This window comes from Salvelinus alpinus, chromosome 19 (assembly GCF_045679555.1).
Source record: "Salvelinus alpinus chromosome 19, SLU_Salpinus.1, whole genome shotgun sequence".
Taxonomy (NCBI): domain Eukaryota; kingdom Metazoa; phylum Chordata; class Actinopteri; order Salmoniformes; family Salmonidae; genus Salvelinus; species Salvelinus alpinus.
The window spans coordinates 47,836,217-47,861,681 of NC_092104.1; the positions used below are offsets into that span (position 1 = coordinate 47,836,217).

Consider the following 25,465-nt stretch of genomic DNA (forward strand, 5'->3'; position numbering starts at 1 on the left):
TGTAGGCAGCTCTGAGTTAGTGATGGCTATTTAACAGTCTGATGGCCTTGAGATAGAACCTGTTTTTCAATCTTTCGGTCCCAGCTTTGTTGCACCTGTACTGACCTCGCCTTCTGGATGATAGCGGTATGAACAGGCTGTGGCTCGGGTGGTATGAACAGGCTGTGGTCCCGTGTGGCTCAGTTGGTAGAGCATGGCGCTTGCAACGCCAGGGTTGTGGGTTCATTCCCCACGGGGGGACCAGGATGAATATGTATGAACTTTCCAATTTGTAAGTCGCTCTGGATAAGAGCGTCAGCTAAATGACTTAAATGTAAATGTAAATGTTGTTGTCCTAGATTATCTTTTTGGCCTTCCTGTGACACTGGGTGCTGTAGGTGTCATGAAGGGCAAGTAGTTTGCCCCCGATGATGTGTTGTGCAGACCGCACCACCCTCTGGAGAGCCTTGCGGTTGAGGGTGGTGCAGTTGCTGTATCAGGCTGTGATACAGCCCGACAGGATGCTCTCAATTGTGCATCTGTAAAAGTTTGTCAGGGTGTTTTGGTGACAGGCCAAATTTCTTCAGCCTCCTGAGGTTGAAGAGGTGCTGTTGCGCCTTCTTCAACACACTGTCTCTGTGTGGACCGTTTCAATTTGTCTGTGATGTGTACGCCCAGGAACTTAAACTTTCCACCTTCTCCACTACTGTCCCGTCGATGTGGATAGGGGTGTGCTCCCTCTCTTGTTTCCTGAAGTCCACGATCATCTCCTTTGTTTTGTTGACGTTGAGTGGGGTTGTTTTCCTGACACCACACTCCGAGTGCCCTCATCTCCTCCCTGTAGGCTGTCTCGTCGTCGTTGGTGATCAAGCCCACTACTGTTGTGTTGTCTGCAAACTTGATGATTGAGTTGGATGTGTGCATGGCAACGCAGTCATGGGTGAACAGGGAGTACAGGAGAAGGCTGAGCAGACACCCTTGTGGGGCCCCAGTGTTGAGGGTCAGCGAAGTGGAGACGTTGTTTCCTACCTTCACCACCTGGGGGGCGGACCCAGTTGCACAGGGAGGGGTTGAGACCCAGGTCCTCCAGCTTGATGATGAGCTTGGATTGTACTATGGTGTTGAATGCTGAGCTGTAGTCAATGAACAGCATTCTTACGTAGGTATTATTTTTATCCAGATGGGATAGGACAATGTGCATTGTGATGGCGACTGCGTCATCTGTGGAGCTGTTGGGGCAGATTGCAAACTGAAGTGGGTCTAGGGTGGCTGGTAAGGTGGCGGTAATATGATCCTTGACGAGCATCAAAGCACTTCATGATGACAGAAGTGCTGTGCTACGGGGCGGTAGTCATTTAGTTCAGTTATCTTTGCCTTCTTGAGTACAGAAACAATGTGAGCCATCTTGAAGCATGTGGGTTACAACAGACTGGGATAGGGAGCGATTAAATATGTCTGTAAACACACCAGCCAGCTGTACTGCACATGCTCTGAGGACGCGGCTCGGGATGCCGTCTGGGCCAGCAAGCTTGCGAGGATTAACTAGTTTAAATGTTTTACTCAAGTCAGCCACTGAGATGGAGAGGGGGGGCCGCAGTCTTTGTTAGCGATCCGCAATGGTGGCACTGTATTATCCTCAAAGCGGGTGTTTAGTTCGTCTGGAAGCGTGACATCGGTATCCGTGACGTGGCTGTTTTTATTTTTGTAGTCCGTGATTTCCTGTAGACCCTGACACATACGTTTCGTGTCTGAGCCATTGAATTGCTTCTTCACCTTGTCCCTGTTCCGGCATTTTACTTGTTTGATTTCCTTGCGGAGAGAATACCTACACTGTTTAAATTCAGCCATATCTCCAGACCGCTTTCCATGGTTAAATGCGGTGGATCGCGCTTTCAGTTTTACGCAAATGTCGCCATCCATCCACGGTTTCTGGTTAGGGTAGGTTTTAAATGGTCACAGTGGGTACACGTCTCCAATACACTTATTTATAAATGCACACAAAGTCAGCGTATAGGTCAATGTTGTCCTCTGAGGCTGATCGGAACGTATTCCAGTCCGTGTGATCAAAACAATCTTGGAGAGTGGCTTCCGATTGGTCAGACCAGCGTTGAATGGTTCTCGTTATTGGTACATCCTGTTTGAGTTTCTGCCTTTAAGCCGGGACGAGCAAGATGACGTCGTGGTCAAATTTTCCGGAGGGAGGGCTTTGTATGCATCGCGGAAGTTAGAGTAGCAGCGGTCGAGGGTATAAGCCCTATGTGTCGTGCAATCAATATGCTGATATACATGCAGCACGAAAGCCGGATAAAAGCACAGGTACTCAAAAGACCAACGGACATGGGAACAATAACCGACAAGACAATGTTGAACAGAGGGCACATAAATACAATTACTAATCAGGTGACTTAGACCTCCGGAACTGGTGCACGGAATGAGCAGCAGTACCGGGGGAATCCTTGACAATACCTCACAATACATGCCACCAGTGGTCTGGTCCAAAATGAATTCACAGGAAACGCACAGTATTATACAGAGCCATGATCACATGGAACTCCCTTCCATCTCCAATTACTAAAACAAACAGCAAAATTACATTAAAAAAAAGTTTAAACAACTACTCACGGAATGGCAGGGACACAAACAAAATGTTTTTATTATTTGTATTATTATTATCTGTATATTTTTGCCGGGGTATACCATGGTATTTTAAATTTGTGTGACTGTCCTTGTCTATCAGTGTATGTCTTTTGTTACTTCTTATGTTTTGTGTTTTTTGTGGACCCCTGGAAGAATAGCTGCTGCCTCTGCAAAACCTTATCGGGATCCAAATAAACAAATAAACACATTTAATGAACAATTTCACAGAAATGCCTCAATGTACTGTTAAATATTAATTTATTTTCTTGATCTCTGACACTGTTCTAAATATATATATATAATGCTATACCCTAATCGCCTTGCACCTTTCCTTAATCCACCACGCCCCCATACAGAAATGTCATGCCCCACATTCATCACCGTGCATTTAATTTAATGGCATGTTTTATGAATCTTATTAACTGTGCCCCGAGATTGAATCAGGGCGATCTTGTCTCGGGAAGTGATACGAACCTCCAGGATTCTAATAAATCTAGCAGCAGTATGCTCTCCTGGCTCGGCTTGGGCCTGAAGTAGGGCATCAGTAATGAGATAGTAGAGACAGGAGCAATCACACCACTGAGTGTTTGATGTGGTCAGCTCTTGGATCTCAGAGATGGATCAGTAACCTGGATGACTGGGTTGAAACGGTTGTCATGTAACACGCTCTCTGCAGTAACTATTGAATGGGATGCGGGGCTCCTTCCATCTCGTCAATAATGCTGACTCCTAGTGTTTAGGATCATTCGATCCAATGTTATTACAGACATTAGCTGTACTCAAACAAAGTGGATGATTCATACAAGTAAAAGTGATCAGGATTGTATATTTCAAAATTATCATTGGGCTGAATATGATTATAGTGGTATTGTATGTTGGTAATGAATGGGTAGCAGGGAATGTCAAAGCTGTCATCCTAGCAGACCTTGTTTCCACCTCCATTCAGTGGCAGGGGTGAACCACAATGCCTTGGTGTTGGCACCAGCAGCAGAAAGTGTGATGAAGTGAGAAAGTCAAAGGAAACAATCTGCTACTTACAGAACCTCAAGCTGTATCACTGTGCAGGGTTTAGATACACCATATGCCTGACTGGCATTGGAGATCCGCGAGAGGCACTTCGGCGTGAACGTCTGCTGGGTAACATTGTCAGCCAGCAGCTTCTTGGACCCCCTTGAGACTTGTCTATATTTGTGTGAAGTGTGGCTTGATTAGCTTTTGGTATTTCATGCTATTTGGCACTGTCATATTTTGAATTCAAGAGACAAACAGACAAGAACTCAAGCATATGTTATTACATAACTTTATTATCTATTCATTTGGACATGTGGTAAGCGCTATAGAGTTTTGCAATTTGCCTTTGCAATTAGACAATGTTCAATATTTCTCAACAAGTTCAGTTTAATAAAGTGGGATGAAGAGCTGAAGTAAACATTCAAATGACCTAGAGGGCTTTTACCACATACATTAAGTATGTGGACACCCTTTGAAACCTGCTGACAGGTTTATAAAATTGAGCACAACACCATGCAATCTCCATAGACAAACACTGTCATAGGATGCCACCTTTCCAACAAGTCAGTTCATCAAATGTCTGCCCTGCTAGTGCTGTTCTTGTAAAGTGGAAACTTCACAGCCACGAAGTGGTAGGCCAGACAAGCTCACGGAATGGGACCGCAGAGTGCTAAAGTGCGTAAAAAACAACTGTCCTCGGTTGCAACACTCACTGCCGAGTTTCAAACTGCCTCTGGAAGCAGTGTCAGCACAATAACTGTTCATAGGGAGCTTCATGAAATGGGTTTCAATGGCCGAGCAGCCGCATAAGCCTAATATCACCAAGCGTCAGCTAGAGTGGTGTTAAGCTAGCCGCCATTGGACTCTGGAGCAGTGGAAACACGTGTTCTGGATTGATGAATCACGCTTCACCATCTGGCAGTCCGAAGGACGAATCTGGGTTTGGCGGAAGCCAGGACAACGGTACCTGCCCCAATGCATAGTGCCAACTGTAACATTTGGTGGAGGAGGAATAATGGTCTGGGGCTGTTTTTCATGGTTCGGCTAGCCCCCTTAGCTCCAGTGAAGGGAAATCTTAATCTACAGCATACAATGACATTTTAGATGATTCTGTGCTTCCAACTTTGTGGCAACAGTTTGGGGAAGGCCCATTTCTCTTTCAGCATGACAATGACCCTGGGCACAAAGTGAGGTCTATACAAAAATGGTTTGTCGGTGTGGAAGAACTTGACTGGCCTGCACAGAGCCCTGACCTCAACCCCATCAAACACCATTGGGATGAATTGGAACGCCGACTGCAAGCCAGGCCTAATCGCCCAACATCCAATATCAGTTCCCGACCTCACTAAGGCTCTTGTGGCTGAATGGAAGCAAGTCCCAACATCTAGTGGAAAGCCTTCCCAGAATAGTGGAGGCTGTTTTAGCAGCAAAGGGGGGACCAACTTCATATTAATGTCCATGATTTTGGAATGAGATGTTTGACGAGCAGGTGTCCACAAACATTTGGTTATGTAGTGTATTACACAACATTGGACTTTTCTAGATGTTGGTAGCTGTCCAAGATAATAGCCAATCAGTATTGCATTCCTTAGCTCTTGCATTAGAAGATACATCATGTAGGAAAATGCCATTTTGGAGAGTTCCTTGAGAATAAAATTACTATGTCCTTTTGTAGGAGTTCTAATTATCAAAGTATCAAACATTTTACATTCTTTCTCATAGTGTATTGATAAACGCTATGTCTGTGTTTTACCTCAGAAAAGGAAGAATATGTTATTGAAAATTGCCTCCGCAGTACACATTGTTCAATCAATATATTGATTGATGTCCATGATGGGCTATAATTGTGTGATTTGTAATCATATTTTACCTAGGCTACAGGTTGAGTTTGTGAAAAGCCTTGGTCCATGCTACAAGTTAGTCTGTAAGCCCCTGAACCCTACCCTGCAATCTGAGCAGAGTGCATTATGGTTTCCCCTCGCCCATGATGAGGTGAAGTAGGATCTCTTCCTGTGACGGATGCCCTCTGTGTTCCCCTACAGGGCTTAGAGCTGGGCTAGCAGGCTAGGCAGTGCACAGTAATGAGGGCTATAAAAGTTAGAACACGGACCAGATTATTTAACATTGAAAAATACCTTTACTCCCACAGGGGGAAAAAAGCTGGGTGGAAAACTTTATTTAAAAAAAATAAGTAATTTGAAGTAAGTCTGAGTTCGACCACACATATTTTGGCCAAAAACTGCAAACAGTTTGAAAGCAATTTTGATTAAATCTCGGTATAGAGGAAATTAAGTGGTGGAGACCGTCTTATGTGGATGGAAGCACTTATCAGACAAAGTGGTGTGTGTTGAATAGCTAAGTCAGACCAGGAGGCGGCGTACTGTTGGCCTCTGGCTGGGTGGAAAGACCCTCAGTTCCTTTTAATGGTTTGGAAGGAGACATGGAGATGTATGTGTCTGCTGAATTAGGTCTTTAGACATAGAACCTAAAGTGAAGAGCGCGTGTTTAAGTTCAAGCAATAATTATGTTTGGGAGAAGCCACCTACCTCACAGCGACCCGACGCACAACCACACCATGGTGATTATGGCTTCTGGTTAGTCCCATACCATGGTCACCGCGACTGACTGTAGTGGCTTGGGTTGCGAACGCAAAGGGCTGACATCATGTATATGAATGTCGGGTAAGCAAACGGTATAGTAGATGGAACATTGGCTGAGTTCAGGTCCGACATCATATAATTCAAAGTAACCTCTCAAAGTTGACATGATATTGTGATCCTCTGGCTTTCATCACATGCTGTATGTGTCATGCTATTAGTTTTGTTTATTTGAATTGATTTCATCACTGTCTGAACTTCCTCACAGCGGATCCCATCGGCTCAGCAGAAGTATCGAACCCCGCAGGGGGCAAGTTTAAAGGACGCCTCCAGCGATTTACTTGATTCCCAGCACCACCGAAGGCCTCACTCATCTTCAAACCCCTAGCATGCTAGCAGCAGAGCAGATCCATCTCTCAGGGCTGCCTCCTCCCTAAAGCAATCAATCTATTTGGAGCTGAACGGCCGGCCTGTTCCCTGACATTGCTACCTGCTACGGCTTTCGCAGCGTTTGTGATGCTCTCTTTTTATTCTCTCTTTTTTTCTCCTCTTGTCGTCTGCTCAATTTCTTTTCTCTTTGTATTGTTTTAGAGCTGCCTTTCTTTGAGAACAGATCCTTACTGTTGGCTTGTTAAGATCACAATGTCAGTCTTTCATGTTTGCCTGTGGTGCTTTGACTCTTTCTGCATACTTTTGTTGCGTTTCTTCTCACTCTTCTTTCTCTTACCCCTGACCAAACAAGCAATTACCTTTTAGCCACTGCATCCAATTAACAAACGAGAGTGTCTTAGGGTTTTCTTTGATTAGAATCAATCATGTTCTAATCATTTGCCATGTGTTCAAAAGCCTCATTGTACTTTTTTCACCTTGTTGTGATTCGTTGCCATTTGGTGAACCGACATGAAATACAAGGACATAGGCCTTTTGTGTTCCCTTAAAATATCATTATATTGGTTTGTTTCCAGTCAAACCATTCTCTTTGTGAAGCCCAATAGGTGTGTTTGGGGGGATGACGGTCACAGTCTAAAATAGAGTTCTTTAAGTATTTATCACTGTGGACTTTGGGTTGATCCCAACATGTACAATTTACAGCCAATCGTTCTGTAATGTCTCCCACTGAAAGTCTACCACAGGAGGTGGCATCTTAATTGGGGAGGACAGGCTTGTGGAAATGGCTGGAGTGGAATCAGTGGAATGGTATCAAATACATGGTTTCCATGTGTTTGATGCCAATTCGTTTTCTCTGTTCTAGCCATTATTATGAGCCGTCCTCCTCTCAGCATCCTCCACTACTTACCCCATAACGGGAACCGGGTTACCGAGATTTAACAAGAATTCCCGCCCAAACCTTTCCCTATTCCACATTTTGTTGTGTTAGTCTGAATTCAACAAAAATATGTATAGTTCACCCATCTACACACAATACCCCATAATGGAAAAGTGAAACATGGTTTTAGAAATGTTTTCACATTTCTTGAAAATGAAATACAGAAATCAAATTTCCCTAAGTATTCACACCCCTTTGCAATGTCACTCCAAAGTATGCTCAGGTGCATTACATTTCCCTTGATCATCCTTGAGATGACACTACAACTTGATTGGAGTCCACTTCTGGCCAATTCAATTGTCTGGACATGATTTAGAAAAAACACACCTGTCTATATAAGTTTCCATGGTTGACAGTGCATGTCAGAGCAGAAACTACACCATGAAGTCCAAGGAACTGTCTGTAGATCTCCGAGATAGAATTGTGCTGAGCCATATATCCGGGGAAGGGTATTAAACAATTTATATTGTGTTGAAACTTTCTAAGAGCACAGAGGGAAATTGAAAAATATTGAACCACTCAGAGTATGCCTAGAGCTGGTCATCCGACTGAACTGAGCAACTGGGCAAGCGACCAAGAACCCAAATGACCACTCTGAGAGAACTACAGAGTTCCTTGGCTGGGATGGGAGAACCTGCCAGAAGGACAACAGCTTCTACAGCACTTCACCAAGCTGGGCTTTATGGGAGAGTGGCCAGAGAGATGCCACTCCTGAGAAAAAGGGACATGACAGCACACCTGGAGTTTGCAAAAAGGCACGTGAAAGACTCGTAGAGCATAAGGCAAAAGATTATGTGGTCTGATGAGACAAAAATGTAACTCTTTGGACTGAATGCTAAGCACTATGTCTAGAAAGAACCAGGCTCATCTCATGACCCATCTAACACTATGACTACCGTGAAGCATGGTGGTGGCAGCATCATGCTATGGGGATGCTTTTAAGAGTCAGTGACTGGGAGATTGGTAAGGATAGAGGGAACAATGAATGGAGCCAACTACAGGAAAATCCTTTATGAGAACCTATTTCAGAGTGCAAATTACCTTATAATTGGGCGAAGATGTATGTTCCAACAGGACACTGACACCAAGCATGCAGCCAAATCAACACTGGAATGGCTTCAGAACAAGAATGTGAAAGTCTGTGAGTGGCCCAGACAAAGCCCAGACTTGATTCACATTGAAAATCTGTGGAAAGACTTGCTGTTCACCACTGACCTTCTAGGCAGAGTTGCAAAGAAAAAGCCAAATCTCAGACTGGCCAAAAAAAGGAAAAGATTAAGATGGGCCAAAGAACACAGACACTGAACAGAGGAACTCTGCCTAGATGGCCAGCATCCCAGAGTCACCTCTTCACTGTTGATGTTGAGACTGGTGTTTTGCGGGTTGTATTGAATGAAGCTGCCAGTTGAGGACTTGTGAGGCATCTGTTTCTTAAACTAGACACGCTAATGTACTTTTTCTCTTGCTCAGTTCTGCATCGGGGCCTCCCACTCTTCTTTCTATTCTGGTTAGAGCCAGTTTGTGCTGTTCTGTGAAGGGAGTAGTACACAGCGTTGTACGAGATCTTCAGTTTCTTGGAAATTTCTTGCATGGAATAGCCTTCATTTTTCAAAACAAGAATAGACTGACGAATTTCAGAAGAAAGTTGTTTCTTTCTGGCCATTTTGAGCCTGTAATCGAACCCACAAATGCTGATACTCCAGATACTCAACTAGTCTAAAGAAGGCAGTTTTATTGCTTCTTTAATCAGGACAACAGTTTTCAGCTGTGCTAATATATTTGCAAAAGGGTTTTCTAATGATCAATTTGCCTTTTAAAATGATCAACTTGGATTAGCTAACACAGCGTGCCGTTGGAACACAGGGGTGATGGTTGCTGATAATGGGACTTTGTATGCCTATGTAGATATTCCATTAAATATCAGCCGTTTCCAGCTACAACAGTCATTTACAACATTAACAATGTCTACACTGTATTTCTGAACAATTTTATGTTATTTTAATGGACATAAAAATATGCTTTTCTCTCAAAAACAAGAACATTTCTAAGTGACCCAAAACGTTTGAATGGTAGTGTATATGTATATGTACAGTAATGTGCAAAAGTTTTAGGCAGTTGTGAATAAATGCTGTAAAGTAAGATTGCGTTAAAAAATAGACATGTTAAAAGATTATATTTATCAATTAACAAAATGCAAAGTGAGTGAACAGAGTAAAAATCTAAATCAAATCAATATTTGGTGTGACCACCCTTTGCCTTCAAAACAGCTTAAATTCTTCTATGTACATTTGTACACCATTTTTGAAGGAACTCGGCAGGTAGGTTGGCCCAAACATCTTGGAGAACTAACCACATTTCTTCTGTGGATTTTGGCAGCCTCAGGTGCTTCTCTCTCTTTATGACAGACTCAATGTTAATCAGTGCTCTGTGGGGGCCAAACCATCACTTCCAGGACTCCTTGTTCTTCTTTACGCTGAAGATAGTTCTTAATGACTTTCGATGTATGTTTGGGGTCATTGTCATGCTGCAGAAAAAATGTGGGGCCAATCAGATTCCTCCCTGATGGTATTGCATGATGGATAAGTATCTGCCTGTACTTCTCATTATTGAGGAGACCATTAACTTCTCTGGGATAGGTGGGACGGTAGCGTCCCACTTGGCCAAAAGCCAGAAAAAATGTAGCGCGCCAAATTCAAATATATTACTATAAAAATCAGTCTTTCATGAAATCACACATGAAAGACACCAAATTAAAGCTACACATGTTGTGAATCCAGCCAACATGTCTGATTTCAAAATGGATTTACGGCGAAAGCACACCAAACGATTATGTTAGCTCAGTACATAGCCACAGAAAAACACAGCCATTTTCCCAGCAAAAGATAGTAGTCACAAAAAGCAGAAATAGAGATAAAATGAATCACTAACCTTTGATGATGTTCATCAGATGACACTCATAGGACATCATGTTACACAATACATTTATGTTTTGTTCGATAATGTGCATATTTATATCCACCTATCTCGGTTTACATTGGCGCCATGTTCAGAAATGCCTCCAAAATATCCGGAGAAATTGCAGAGAGCCACGTCAAATAACAGAAATACTCATCATAAACTTTGATGAAAGATACATGTTTTACATAGAATTAAAGATACACTTGTTCTTAATGCAACCGCTGTGTCAGATTTCAAAAAAACTTTACGTAAAAAGCACACCATGCAATATTCTGAGACGGCGCTCAAAAATAACAAAATTTCTCCGCCATGTTGGAGTCAACAGAAATACGAAATTACATCATAAATATTCCCTTACCTTTGATCATCTTCATCAGAATGCACTCCCAGGAATCCTAGTTCCACAATAAATTGTTGTTTTGTTCGATAATGTCCATTACTTATGTCTAAGTAGCTACTTTTGCTAGCATGTTTAGTGCGCATGTCCAAACGCTCGCGCAGATTTACATTTACATTTACATTTAAGTCATTTAGCAGACGCTCTTATCCAGAGCGACTTACAAATTGGTGCATTCACCTTATGATATCCAGTGGAACAACCACTTTACAATAGTGCATCTAACTCTTTTAAGGGGGGGGGGGGTTAGAAGGATTACTTTATCCTATCCTAGGTATTCCTTAAAGAGGTGGGGTTTCAGGTGTCTCCGGAAGGTGGTGATTGACTCCGCTGACCTGGCGTCGTGAGGGAGTTTGTTCCACCATTGGGGTGCCAGAGCAGCGAACAGTTTTGACTGGGCTGAGCGGGAACTGTACTTCCTCAGAGGTAGGGAGGCGAGCAGGCCAGAGGTGGATGAACGCAGTGCCCTTGTTTGGGTGTAGGGCCTGATCAGAGCCTGAAGGTACGGAGGTGCCGTTCCCCTCACAGCTCCGTAGGCAAGCACCATGGTCTTGTAGCGGATGCGAGCTTCAACTGGAAGCCAGTGGAGAGAGCGGAGGAGCGGGGTGACGTGAGAGAACTTGGGAAAGTTGAACACCAGACGGGCTGCGGCGTTCTGGATGAGTTGTAGGGGTTTATGATGATGCAGATGCAGGCGAACTCGGACGAAAACTTCAAAAAGTTATATAACAGGTCGAATAAACTGGTCAAACTAAGTAGAGAATAAATCTTCAGGATGTTGTTATCATAAATATCCAATAACGTTCCAAACGGAGAATTCCTTTGTGTCTCTAGAAGTTATAGAAAGCAAGACGATATCGTTTGGAATGCGCGTGACCAGGAACTGGCAATCTGCCAGACCAATGACTGAAACACCTCCCATCCGGCCCCACATCACACTAGAGGCGTCATTCCACGTTCTACAGACTGTTGACATGTAGTGAAAAGCGCAAACAGATCCATATCTTACAGGGAATTGAATAGGCGATGAGTTGAACATTGACCAGTCTCAGAATTCTTGTTTGGATTTCTTCTCAGGTTTTTGCCTGCCATATGAGTTTTGTTATACTCACAGACATCATTCAAACAGTTTTAGAAACGTCAGAGTGTTTTCTATCCAATACTAATAATATTATGCATATATTAGCATCTGGGACTGAGGAGCAGGCAGTTTACTATGGGCACCTCTGGGCACCTTTCATCCAAGCTACTCAATACTGCCCCTGCAGCCATAAGAAGTTAAGTGTTGCTTTAGCAGTATGCTTAGGGTTATTGTCCTGCTGGAAGTTGAACCTCCGTCCCAGTCAAATCTCTGGAAGACTGAAACAGGTTTCCCTCAAGAATTTCCCTGTATTTAGCGCCATCAAGCATTCCTTCAATTCTGACCATTTTCCCAGTCCCTGCTGATGAAAAACATCACCACGGCATGATGCTGCCACCACCATTTTAGGGATGGTGTTCTCGGGGTGGTGAGAGGTGTTGGGTTTGCGCCAGACATAGCGTTTTCCTTGATGACCAAACAAATCTATTTTAGTCTCATCTGACCAGAGTATCTCCTTCCATATGTTCCCACATGCCTTTTGGTGAACATCAAACCTGTTTGCATATTTCTTTCTTTAAAGGATAACATTTTCACATGGGAATAGCTTTTGATATATATGATATAGCCTATAGTAGACAATATGTGGTGTTCAATGCAGGCCTACATTGCATGAGACTTTTAAAAACATTTTACATTATGAAAGGCTTGTCATTAATCCATGACTTGGTCTGTAACACCATGGGCCAAATAGGTGACTGTAAATGTTATTGTGTTGTTTGACGCAAGGAACCACTTTACAAAATACAATGAATTCTTATTACCATACAGAAAATTAGACAATGTAGTCTACCCCTCTGCCTATTGGTTTATTTGCGTATTCAAGCCTTTCTCAAAATACAACCCTTCCCTTTTAATTAAGACAAGCTTTATACCTGACTGGCTTTTCAAAGACAGCTTGAAATGTAGCCTTCATGTTTTGTGCTCTTGTAGAAAGCAGTAACTTCCCATTGCTGATCTGTACTTATCTATAACTGGGGTAGTAACTCGCTAACTAGCAAAGAATATCAACAAATGTGCACACGCGAGGCTCTGATCTGAAATCTCGCAGGTGATTGAAAGACTATCAGTGAAGTTCAACCTCTTACGTCTCTGCGCGGCATGGCGTTTCGTCTGCTTAGAGGGAACATTGTCACATCCATTCAATCTTCGTGAAGAGAAGCGAAAGCCATCTGCATCTTATTCTAGTCCAATAGCCTATTATTCAAGCATGTCGTTACCATGATGAAGATAAGGACAACGAAACGTAGGCAATTTTATTAAACTGTTGCGAGTGAGGAAGGTATGAAGGAAAAATAGAGAGAGAAACAGGAGGTAGCCTATACCCACATCGCACAACATTAGCGGAAATATTAGGGTAAGGTTAATGCATTTGCAAAAAGTCATCAACGTGAGGGCATTTCGTAATTTCTTTACCCAACTTTTAACCTAAATCAATGTTTTTGTTGATTTCATGTTGAATTCACACTATTTGACAACTCAAACAAATGTAAATCAAAACCGAAGTCTGTGCCCAGTGGGGACATATTTACAGTGCCTTCAGAAAGTATTCACACCCCTTGACTTTTTCCACATTTTTCTGTGTACAAAGTGGGATTAAAATGTATTTAATTAAAAAAAAATTGTCAACAATCTACACAAAACTCTATGTAATGTCAAAATGGAACAAAACTTTTAACATTTGTAAAAATAATTATGAAAAATAAGACGTATTCTACCCCCTGAGTCAGTACATGTAAGAATAATCTTTGGCAGTGATTACAGCTGTGAGTGTTTCTGGGTAAGTCTCTAAAAACCTTCGAAATCTGGATTGTGCATTTTTTGCAGTACAACTTCAGTGCCTTGTTGCAAACAGGATGCATGTTTTGGAATATTTTTATTCTCTACAGGCTTCCTTCTTTTCACTCTGTCATTTATGTTAGTATTGTGGACTAACTACAATGTTGTTGATCCATCCTCCATTTTTTCCTATCACAGCCATTAAACTCTCTAACTGTTTTAAAGTCACCATTGGCTTCATGGTGAAATCCCTGAGCGGTGTCCTTCCTCTCCGGCAACTGAGTTAGGAAGGACGCCTGTACCTTTGTGGTGACTGGGTGTATTGATACACCATTCAAAGTTGAATTAATAACTTACCCATGCTCAAAGGGATATTCAATGTTTTTACCCATATACCCATAGGTCCCATTCTTCGCGAGGCATTGGAAAACATCTCTGGTCTTTGTGGTAGAATCTGTGTTTGAAATTCACAGCTCGACTGAGGGACCTTACAGATAATTGTATTTGTGGGGTACAGAGATCAAAAATCATGTTAAACACTATTAAGAGTCCACACAACTTATTATGTGACTTGTTAAGCACATTTTTACTCCTGAACTTATTTAGGCTTGCTTGTTGACTCAAGACATTTCAGCTCCTAATTTTTAAGTTATTTTGTAAAAATTAATTAGGGAAACCCTGCTTTAGAATGACACTTCCGGTTTTGGCAGGAAATACCAGGTTACCTTAGGAGAAAAGTGATTTATTCTCGGGATGGAATATTTTTTACGTGGCAGGAACATTTTAAACCGAAATAGTGACTACACATATGGATCCACTTAAGAGGAGGGTGTTTAAGAGCTGTGTGTAAAGATTCTCAAACATCAGCGCCAAGCCAGGCCTATTAGAATGATTCATGCCCGCAAACTTTGACTTTGAAGATGGAGTAGCGTTCTGTGCATATTACCAACCCCATAGAAGCTTGTGACCAGTCTGACACCAACTCACTCTCTGAACTGGTTTGAGTTCTAATCAGACTTGGGATTCCAATTCTCCCTCATTAGATTATTGTGCCAAAAAAAAGACTCACAGGGAATTTGCAGAGTCAAGGCTTTTATTGGGTAATTCTATGGACTCAAGCTACTCAAAATACTTCATTAAAGTATCATCAGTACTGCTGGCTGATCCAGCTGTCTGACCATTTTAATGAGCAGAGGGTTGTTCTCTAACCCCATGGGACCCTGTGTTCTTGTCTCCCTGTGTCTTGCAGGGGAAGTTTACGAGCCCAATCCCTGCGAGAATGGGGCTGCCTGCCTCAATGTTCTGGCCGACGAATCTTTCTCATGTGAGTGTTGCACTGGCTTTTCAGGACCTAAACTTGTCTTAATAGTGTGGAGGTTGGTAAGTGAGATCATAAACACTTGCTGAAATGACACGGCTGTCATCTGTGATTGTGTGTGCATGAGTACACTACCGGTCAAAAGTTTTAGAACACCTACTCATTCAAGGGTTTTACTTTATTTGTACTATTTTCTTCATTGTAGAAAAATAGTGAAGACATCAAAACTATGAAATAACACATATGGAATCATGTAGTAAGCAAAAAAGTCTTAAACAAATTCAAATATTGTAACGGTAATCCTCTTCCTCTTCAACCGAAGAGGAGGAGTAGTGATTGAACCAAGGCGCAGCGGGTTGTGATGACATATTTATTTACAGAAAAGACGAAAACACGAACTTGACTATAAACTAACAAAACAACAAAACGGAGTAGACAAACCTGGACATGCGAACTTACATAAAACGCAGAACTCACGAACAGGAAAATGACTACACAAAAGACCGAACTTACAAACAAACCGAACAGTCCCGTATGGTGCGACAAACACTGACACAGGAGACAACCACCCACAACGAACACTGTGAAACAACCTACCTAAATATGACTCTCAATTAGAGGAAAACGCAAAACACCTGCCTCTAATTAAGAGCCATACCAGGCAACCCTTAAACCAACATAGAAACAGAAAACATAGAATGCCCACCCAAACTCACGTCCTGACCAACTAACACATACAACAAACTAACAGAAATAGGTCAGGAACGTGACAAATATATTTTATTTTTGAGATTCTTCAAATTGCCACTCTTTGCCTTGAGGACAGCTTTGCACACTCTTGGCATTCTCTCAACCAGCTTCACCTGGAATGCTTTTCCAACAGTCTTGAAGGAGTTCCCACATATGCTGAGCACTTGTTGGCGGCTTTTCCTTCACTCTGCTGTCCAACTCATCCCAAACCATCTCAATATGGTTGAGGTCGGGGATTGTGGGGCCAGGTCATCTGATGCAGCACTCCATCACTCTCCTTCTTGGTTCAATAGCCCTTTCACAGCCTGGAGGTGTGTTGGGTCATTGTCCTGTTGAAAAACAAATGACAGTCCCACTAAGCCCAAACCAGATGGGATGGCGTATCACTTCAGAATGCTGTGGTAACCATGCTGGTTAAGTGTGCCTTGAATTATAAATAAATCACAGACAGTGTCACCAGCAAAGCATCCCCACACCATAACACCTGCTTCTCCAAATTAAATCAAATAAAATCAAACCATGCTTTACAGTGGGAAATACACATGCAGATATCATCCCTTCACCCACACCGTGTCTTACAAAGACACAGCGGTTGAGGTAACTCTGGGTCTTCCATTCCTGGCGGTCCTCATGAGAGCCAGTTTCAGCATAGCGCTTGATGTAGAAAATAGTAACAATAAAGAAAAACGCTTGAATGTGTAGGTGATCTAAAACTTTTGACCGGTAGTGTATCTCAAAACCCATCATGGCTCCGTACTTTGTTGGTGGTTATGGATTGAAGGCTTGCGTTGCGCGTCTGTCAGTATGGTGTCAATGGTTGCATATTTAACGGTTTCGCAAGTGGCGAGGTGTGCTCTCTGTTTGAATTGTTAAGTTGGTGTCCCGTCTGGCGTGTGGCAGCTTGTCTCCTTGACTTCTGCTGTGCCCACCCTTCCCCATCACCCCTACCTGCTCTCCTCATGGCAGTGAGACCCTTAATCCCAATGTACATGCTTCAGTCATCTGTACATGCCCATCCTAGAGATATAACATTTTCTTGCAAATTTCCCTCTCTCCTGCTCTATTTTGTGCTGCCTCTTTTGTGCCTCCTTGCATCCCTCTCATTCACGCCATCTCTCTCTCTCTCTCCCATGTGTATGTGCTTAATGTTTATATACACATATGGCTTTAAAAGTCATGAAAATGTTAAATGTGTGAAGCTAGGTCTTTGACAAAACCACATGTTAATTAGAATGCAACTACTGTGACTTTTTAGAGAAGTGGAGAGCAGCAGCTGACTGGCATTTGCATATTATAACAGCTTTTACAAGACATGTTTTCAATCAACGCAATATTGCCTTTTCTCTGTTCTCTATTTATGTGGAATATTCTCCAAAGTGCATTTGGAAACACAATAAATCCATTGTGGAAAGTATTTTCAGAATACTGCTGAACAGCACAATAGCTACTGTATGACATTTGGAGTCTGCCTTGTCCTTAACTCTCTGGGGAAGCTCTGTAGCATCTGACAGATTCAAATCAGATCAAATTGTGAAATGCTTACTTACGAGCCCCTAACCAACAGTGCATTTTACAAAAAATACGGATGAGAATAAGAGATAAAAGTAATAAGTAATTAAAGTGCAGCAGTAAAACATAACAATATATAGAGGGGGGTGCTGGTACAGAGTCAATGTGCGGGGGCTCTGGTTAGTTGAGGTAGTATGTACATGTAGGTAGAGTTTTTAAAGTGACTATGCATAGATGACAGCAGAGAGTGGCAGGGGTGTGGAGGGGTGGGGGAGGGCAATACAAATAGTCTGGGTAGCCGTGTGCCTAGATGTTCAGGAGTCTTATGGCTTGGGGGTAGAAGCTGTTTAGAAGCCTCTTGGACCTAGACTTGGTGCTCTGGTACCGCTTGCCATGTGGTAGTAGAGAGAACAGTCTATGACTAGGGTGGCTGGAGTCTTTGACAATTTTAAGGGCCTTCCTCTGACACCGCCTGGTATAGAGGTCCTGGATGGCAGGAAGCTTGGCCCCAGTGATGTACTGGGCCATTCGCATTACCCTCTGTAGTGCCTTGCAGTCGGAGGCCGAGCAGTCGCCATACCAGTCAGTGATGCAACCAGTCAGGATGCCCTCGATGGTGCAGCTGTAGAACATTTTGAGGATCTGAGGACCCATGCCAAATCTTTTCAGTCTCCTGAGGGGGAATAGGTTTTGTCGTGCCCTCTTCACGACTGTCTTGGTGTGTTTGGACCATTCTAGTTTGTTGGTGATGAGGACACCAAGGAACATGAAGCTCTCAACCTGCTCCACTACAGCCCCGTCGATGAGAATGGGGGCGTGCTCGGTCCTCTTTTTCCTGTCGTCCACAATCATCTCCTTTGTCTTGATCACGTTGAGGGAGAGGTTGTTGTCCTGGCACCACACGGCCAGGCCTCTGACTTCCTCCCTATAGGCTGTCTCGTTGTTGTCGGTGATCAGGCCTACCACTGTTGTGTCATCGGCAAATGTAATGATGGTATTGGAGTCGTGCCTGGCTGTGCAGTCATGAGTGAACAGGGAGATTCTTAGCTCTGCCTGGAATAAATGTGAGCTTTGAGACCTTGACATGTCATCCACATAACATATGGGCTTGTAGGAGACTGTATTTGATGCACAAGAACAAAAACTTAAGAATGATATGTTAAAACACGGTGGGGGTGAATAAGCTCGGCTGTGCCTGTAACAAAAGATCTCCAAATCCCCTTAGTGTGCATGTATATTTGTCAACTGGCATTTGTCATCTGTAATTTTCTTTCGAAATTTACAACGATTTGAAATGATTCAATCACGAAATGGATGTATCCCATTGCATTAAATGATGCGTCAACTTCTGTTTGAATTCATCTCTAATACTATGCTTACACCATGAGGTAGCACAGCCATATCACACTGAATGTGGGTACAAACACAATTGTTTTATTGCCATGTGTAGATGGGATGTTCCTCATTAAATTCACCTCAGGTAACTTTGCAAGCAGCTGCTCCAACATGATCTTTATGTGGAACGGACAGTGTTATTGAGCACCTCCAAGCTGACACGCGATTGGTTTCTCACGGAGACACTTCAAAGGAGATGTCGAAAACGTATTGATTGAAAGTAGAAGACCGATCTTTCACAATCAGGAAGTGGATGTGTGGCTATTGGCCTGAGATGAAATGGTGAAAGCATTCTTCTAGTCTGTCACAGAAATGTTTTTTCTTTGACCTTTTCTTATGCTCAGAACACCAATTTGACGCTCAATTTTACATTTGGTCTTTGGACACATTTGAAAATTTTATTTTTTACTTGCAAATCATTATAATTTGGTTGCAAGATGTTTAAAAGACATGTAATGCATCCCTAATATGAGGCAGATGAGTAGTAAGTAACAGAGACTCAAAGCTCATTCTTAAGAGTGCAGTATGTTAATTATTTTACTAATGCCACATGTCAACGTAGCAGCTAGTGGTTTCTGGATGGCTTTACCCATCACTTCCACAGTGCTGACAAGACTGGAAAATGGAAAGGATGAAGACAGGACTAGAGAAAGAAACAGAGGGCCATTGTTTCTTATTCTACTGGGTACAGCGAGGAAGCATCAAACAACCTTGCATGTGTGAATGAGTGTGTGCAGGCGTGTAACTTGTGGGGGGGACAGCGGGGTCATGACCTTCCCCTATATTAGAGACAGACTAATTTGACCCCCTCAATAACAGACCATGATGAACCTGTTGGATTGGAAATCATTTCCCCACCGTAGCTACTGGCTTTCTGTGTTTTTACAGTACACAGTACTACTAATTCATAATTTTATGATTGGATCCCCCCCAGCCACAAATTATGCTTCTGGTTTGGCACGTTACTCAGAGGAAGTGGCTTGTGAAGTAAAAGTTGTGCATGGCTTGTAAGGAGACGGAGCAATAGCTCCTATCTTTCTCTCTCCCGCCTTTCTTTTTAGCAAACCCTTCATTCTGTGAGATATTTTAAAAACTAAGAAGTACAGTCACATTTAACATGGTAAATTCATCATCATAAATAAGAATTATGTAGAAAATAATATTTTTCTAATTGATAAAGTTTCTATTGCGAAGTGAAAAGATGTGCATCTCACGTGAGCACTATTTCTCAAAACAAGTGGTAATTGGTAATGGTTATATTGGGCTCAATTTATAACTCAAGAGTTCAAAGACAATGTTGGTAGTATTTTAAACTTTAACTCAACTGGTTTTCTAATAGGTGAAATAATTAGAGAAGGGCTGTGTCTGAACCTCAGGCAGTAGGCTCAATCAAGCATGTTTCTCTCCCCAAACAGAGACAGCAGCATTCACCTATCCTTATGTACAGTATGTTTCGAAAACACATCATGTTATTGCTCACTCCTCATGCAAATGCTTAAAGCACTCCTCATGTTAATAGTCACCCTAAGAATACTTCCAGAATCACATTTATGATTTATTTTAGTTGAGAAGATCAACATAAAAAATTGACAGAGATGCATAGCAGTAAGCCGGTTTATTCATCCTTTGTGATTTTATTCTTCTTGATTTCAATATGGAAGGGAAACCAGGTACTGGTGTTTGTATGTAGTGTTTCTTGATGAATTAAAGGTATTCTTATACCATATTTTTGTTAAACAATAGAAGCAGTTCATTGAATTCATCCCCCATGATGATAGGCGTGGCATGACTGAAAACATTTGTGAGGCACTGATCTAGCTAATGTTTAGCATAAATACAGATGGGCAACCCATAGCTTATTGTATGATGCATCAGCTGGGATACAGGTGTTAATGCTTATTGCTAAATAACACACCATCCTTATAATATGGACTATTATGTTGTTCATGTTGCTCAATTTTGCAAAGGAAAATTATACTCTAATGGTCTCACCATCATTTTATCGCAATTCATTTTGGAGTAGAAAAGTCACTAAGGCTGCGTTCAGTATGAAGAAAGGTAGTGCAGCGTTCAACTAAACAGAAACAGTGCTGTTCTGAGTGACCAGTTGAAAAACTGGGAGGGGTTAGGTTGTGGGTTCAAAATGCACCGCTGCCCTTCAAGCTTCAAGCCACACCCACCAAACTCATTCCAACAACGAGCATAACAGAAGATCCCACCACAAACGGACAAAGCAGCGTGGCCAGGAGGAGCAGACATCCTGGACATGGGAGGATATCTTGGACGGTAAGGGATCCTGGACGTGGGAGGAGATCCAGGCCGGAAAGTTGAAACTGGAGCAGCAGCAGGTGGACTGGGGTGGACTGGGGACAACAGCTGGACTGGGGACAGCAAGGAGTCATCAGGCGAGGTAGTCCTGAGGTATAGTCCTAGGGCTCAGGTCCTCCGAAAGGAGAGAAGAGGGAACATACTTAATTTCACACAGGACACCGGATAAGACAGGAGAAAAACTTCAGCTATAACAGACTGATCCTAGCCCCCTGATACAAACTTTTGCAGTGTATATACGGGAGTCTGAGACAGGAGGGGTCAGGAGACACTGTGGCCCCGTCAGACGATACCCCCGGACAGGGCAAAACGGGCAGGATATAACCCCACCCACTTTGCCAAACCACAGCCCCCACACCACTAGAGGGATATCTTCAACCACCAACTTACTACCCTGAGACAAGGCCGAGTATAGCCCACGAAGATCTCTCACACAGCACAAACTCGAGTGGGGCGCCAACCCGGACAGAAAGATCACGTCAGTGACTAAACCCACTCAAGTGATGGCATGGAAGAGCACCAGTAAGCCAGTGACTCAGCCCCCGTAATAATAAGCTTAGAGGGAGAAAAGCCCAGTGGAGAGAGGGGAACCGGCCAGGCAGAGACAGCAAGGGCGGTTCATCGCTCCAGTGCCTTTCCGTTCACCTTCACACCCCTGAGCCAGACTACACTCAATCATAGGACCGACTGAAGAGATGAGTCTTCAATAAAGACTTAAAGGTTGAGCCTGAGTCTGCGTCTCTTACATGGATAGGCAGACCATTCACCATTCCATAAAAATTGAGCTCTATAGGAGAAAGCCCTGCCTCCAGATGTTTGCTTAGAAATTCTAGGGACAATAAGGAGGCTGCATCTTGTGACCGTAGCGTACGTGTAGGTATGTACGGCAGGACCAAATCATAAAGATAGGTCGGAGGAAGCCCATGTAATTCTTGTAGGTTAGCAGTAAAACCTTGAAATCGGCGCTAGCCTCAACAGGATGCCAGTGTAGAGAGGCTAGCACTGGAATAATATGATCAAATCTTTTGCTTCTAGTCAAGATTCTAGGAGCCATGTTTAGCACTATCTGAAGTTTATTTAGTGCTTTATCCGGGTAGCCGGAAAGTAGAGCATTTCAGTAGTCTAAACCAGAAGTGACAAAAGCATGGATACATTTTTGGACAGGAAATTTCAGATTTTTGCAATGTTACGTAGATGGAAAAACAACTGTCCTTGAAACAGTCTTGATATGTTCGTCAAAAGAGAGATCAGGGTCCAGAGAAACGCCGAGGTCCTTCACAGTTTTATTTGAGACAACTGTACAACCATCAAGATTAATTGTCAGATCCAATAGAAGATCTCTTTGTTTCTTGGGACATAGAACTTGCATCTCTGTTTTGTCTGAGTATAAAAGTAAAACATTTGCCGCCATCCACTTCCTTATGTCTGAAACACAGGCTTCCAGGGAGGGCAATTTTGGGGCTACACCATGTTTCATCGAAATGTACAGCTGTGTATCGTCTGTATAGCAGTGAAAGTTAACATTATGTTTCCGAATGACATCCCAAAGAGGAAAAATATATAGTGAAAACAATAATGGTCCTAAAACAGAACCTTGAGGAACACCGAAATTTACAGTTGATTTGTCAGAGGACAAACCATCCACAGAGACAAACTGATGTCTTTCCGACAGATAAGATCTAAACCAGGCCAGAACTTGTCCGTGTAGACCAATTTGGGTTCCCAATCTCTTCAAAAGTATGTGGTGATCGATGGTATCAAAAGCAGCACATAGCTCTAGGAGCCTGTGGACAGGTGTCTCAGTGCTATGATGGGGTCTAAAACCAGACTGAAGGATTTTGTATACATTGTTTGTCTTCAGGAAGGCAGTGAGTTACTGCGCAACAGCTTTTTCTCCAATTTTTGAGAGGAATGGGATATTCGATATAGGCCGATAGTTTTTTATATTTTCTCGGTCAAGGTTTGGCTTTTTCAAGAGAGGCTTTATTACTGCCACTTTTAGTGAGTTTGGTACACAGGAGGTTTATTATGTTCAACATAGGAGGGCCAAGCACAGGAAGCAGCACTTTCAGTAGTTTAGTTGGAATAGGGTCCAGTACGCAGCTTGAAGGTTTAGAGGCCATAACTATTTTCATCAATGTGTCAAGAGATAAAGTATTAAAACACTTGAGTCGCCCTTGATCCTAGGTCCAGGCAGTGTTGTGCAGACTCAGGACAACTGAATATTGGAGAACAGGCCGTAATTTGCTTTCTAATGATCCTTTTTGTCAAAGACGTTCATTAATTTATCACTGCTGAAGTGAAAGCCATCCTCTCTTGGGGAATGCTGCTTTTTAGTTAGCTTTGTTACAGTATCAAAAACACATTTTGGATTGTTGTTATTCTCCTCAAATAAGTTGGAAAAATAGGATGATCGAGCAGCAATGAGGGCTCTTCGATACTGCATGGTACTGTCTTTCCAAGCTAATCGGAAGATTTCCAGTTTGGTGCCATTTCCATTCCAATTTTCTGGAAGCTTGCTTCAGGGCTCAGGTATTTTCTATAAACCAGGGAGCTAGTTTCTTTTGACAAATGTTTTTTGTTTTTAGGGGTGTGACTGCATCTAGGGTATTACGCAAGGTTACATTTTGTTCCTAAGTTAGGTGGTTAAACGATTTTTGTACTCTGACGTCCTTGGGTAGGTGGAGGGAGTCTGGAAGGGCATCTGGGAATCTTGGGGTTGTCCGAGAATTTATAGCACAGCTTTTCATTATTCTTGGTTGAGGTCTGAGCAGATTATTTTTTGCGATTGCAAATGTAATAAAATTGTCGTCCGATAGTCCAGGATTATGAGGAACAACATTAAGATCCACAATATTTATTCCACGGGACAAAAGTAGGTCCAGAGTATGACTGTGGCAGTGAGTAGGTCCAGAGACATGTTGGACAAAACTCAGTGAGTCGATGATGGCTCCGAAAGCCTTTTGGAGTGGGTCTGTGGACTTTTCCATGTGAATATTAAAGTCACAAAACATTTGAATACTATCTGCCATGACTACAAGGTCCGATAGGAATTCAGGGAACTCAGTGAGGAACGCTGTATACAGCCCAGTAGGCCTGTAAACAGTAGCTATAAAAAGTGATTGAGTAGGCTGCATAGATTTCATGACTAGAAGCTCAAAAGACGAAAATGCTGTAATTTTTGTAAACGTACATTTGCTATCGTAAATGTTAGCAACACCTCTGCCTTTGCGGGATGCGCTGGGATATGGTCACTTCTGTAACCTGGAGGAGAGGCCTCATTTAACACAGTAAATTCATCTGGTTTAAGCCAGGCCAATCACATCAAGATTATGATCAGTGATTAGTTAATTGACTATAACTGCCTTGGAAGTGAGGAATCTAACATTACGTAGCCCTATTTTGAGATATCACAACCTCTTTCAATAATGACAGGAATGGAGGTCTTTATTCCAGTGAGATTGCAAAGGCGAACACCACCATGTTAAGTTTTGCCCATCCTAGATCGAGTCACAGACACGGCCTCAATGGGGAGAGCTGACTTGAATACACTGACTATGCTAGTGGCAGACTCCACTAAGCTGGCAGGCTGGCTAACAGCCTGCTGCCTGGCCTGCACCCTATCTCATTGTGGAGCTAGAGGTGTTAGAGCCCTGTCTATGTTCATAGATAAGATGAGAGCACCCCTCCAGCTAGGATGGAGTCCGTCACTCCTCAGCAGGCCAGGCTAGGTCCTGTTTGTGGGTGAGTCCCAGAAAGAGGGCCAATTATCTACGCAGAGGCAGAAAACAGTGTTCAACCAGCGATTGAGTTGTGCGACCCTGCTGTAGAGCTCATCACTCCCCCTAACTGGGAGGGGGCTAGAGACAATTACTCATTGACAACACATCTTTCTAGCTGATTTACACGCTGAAGCTATGTTGCACTTGGTGACCTCTGACTCTTTCATCCTAACATCGTTGGTGCCGATGTGGATAACAATATCCCTATACTTTCTACATTCACCAGTTTTAGCCTTAGCCAGCACCATCTTCAGATTCGCCCTGCCCCCTGATAAACAGTGTATGATCGCTGGTACATTCTTTTTGAGTCTAATACTGCGGGTAATAGAGTAACCAATGACTAGGGTTTTCAATTTGTCAGAGCTAATGGTGGGAGGCTTCGGCGTTTCAGACCCCGTAATGTGTGAAGGAGAGACCAGAGAAGGCTCAGTCACTGACTCCAACTCGCTGCCTAATAGGTGGTTGAAAGTTTCTGTCGGCTGAATGACCGACACCGGTTAAGCATTCCTACAGCATTTCCTTCCTGTGCAAGGGGATTTATACTAATATCTGTACTTATT

At 42.8% G+C, this 25,465-nt stretch overlaps 1 protein-coding gene across 4 annotated transcripts in view; it reads left to right on the forward strand.

The window, feature by feature from the left end:
* The window catches only part of LOC139545753 (EGF-like repeat and discoidin I-like domain-containing protein 3), a 264,851-nt gene that overhangs the window by 17,426 nt on the left and 221,960 nt on the right, over positions 1-25,465 (forward strand). For 2 of the 4 annotated variants that reach the window (XM_071353873.1, XM_071353874.1), the window contains exon 2: positions 15,073-15,147. The exons of the other annotated variants lie outside the window; for them this stretch is intronic. In XM_071353873.1, the coding sequence (XP_071209974.1) occupies positions 15,073-15,147 (75 nt within the window). The remainder of the gene's footprint in view (positions 1-15,072; positions 15,148-25,465) is intronic. 4 annotated transcript variants of the gene reach the window in all.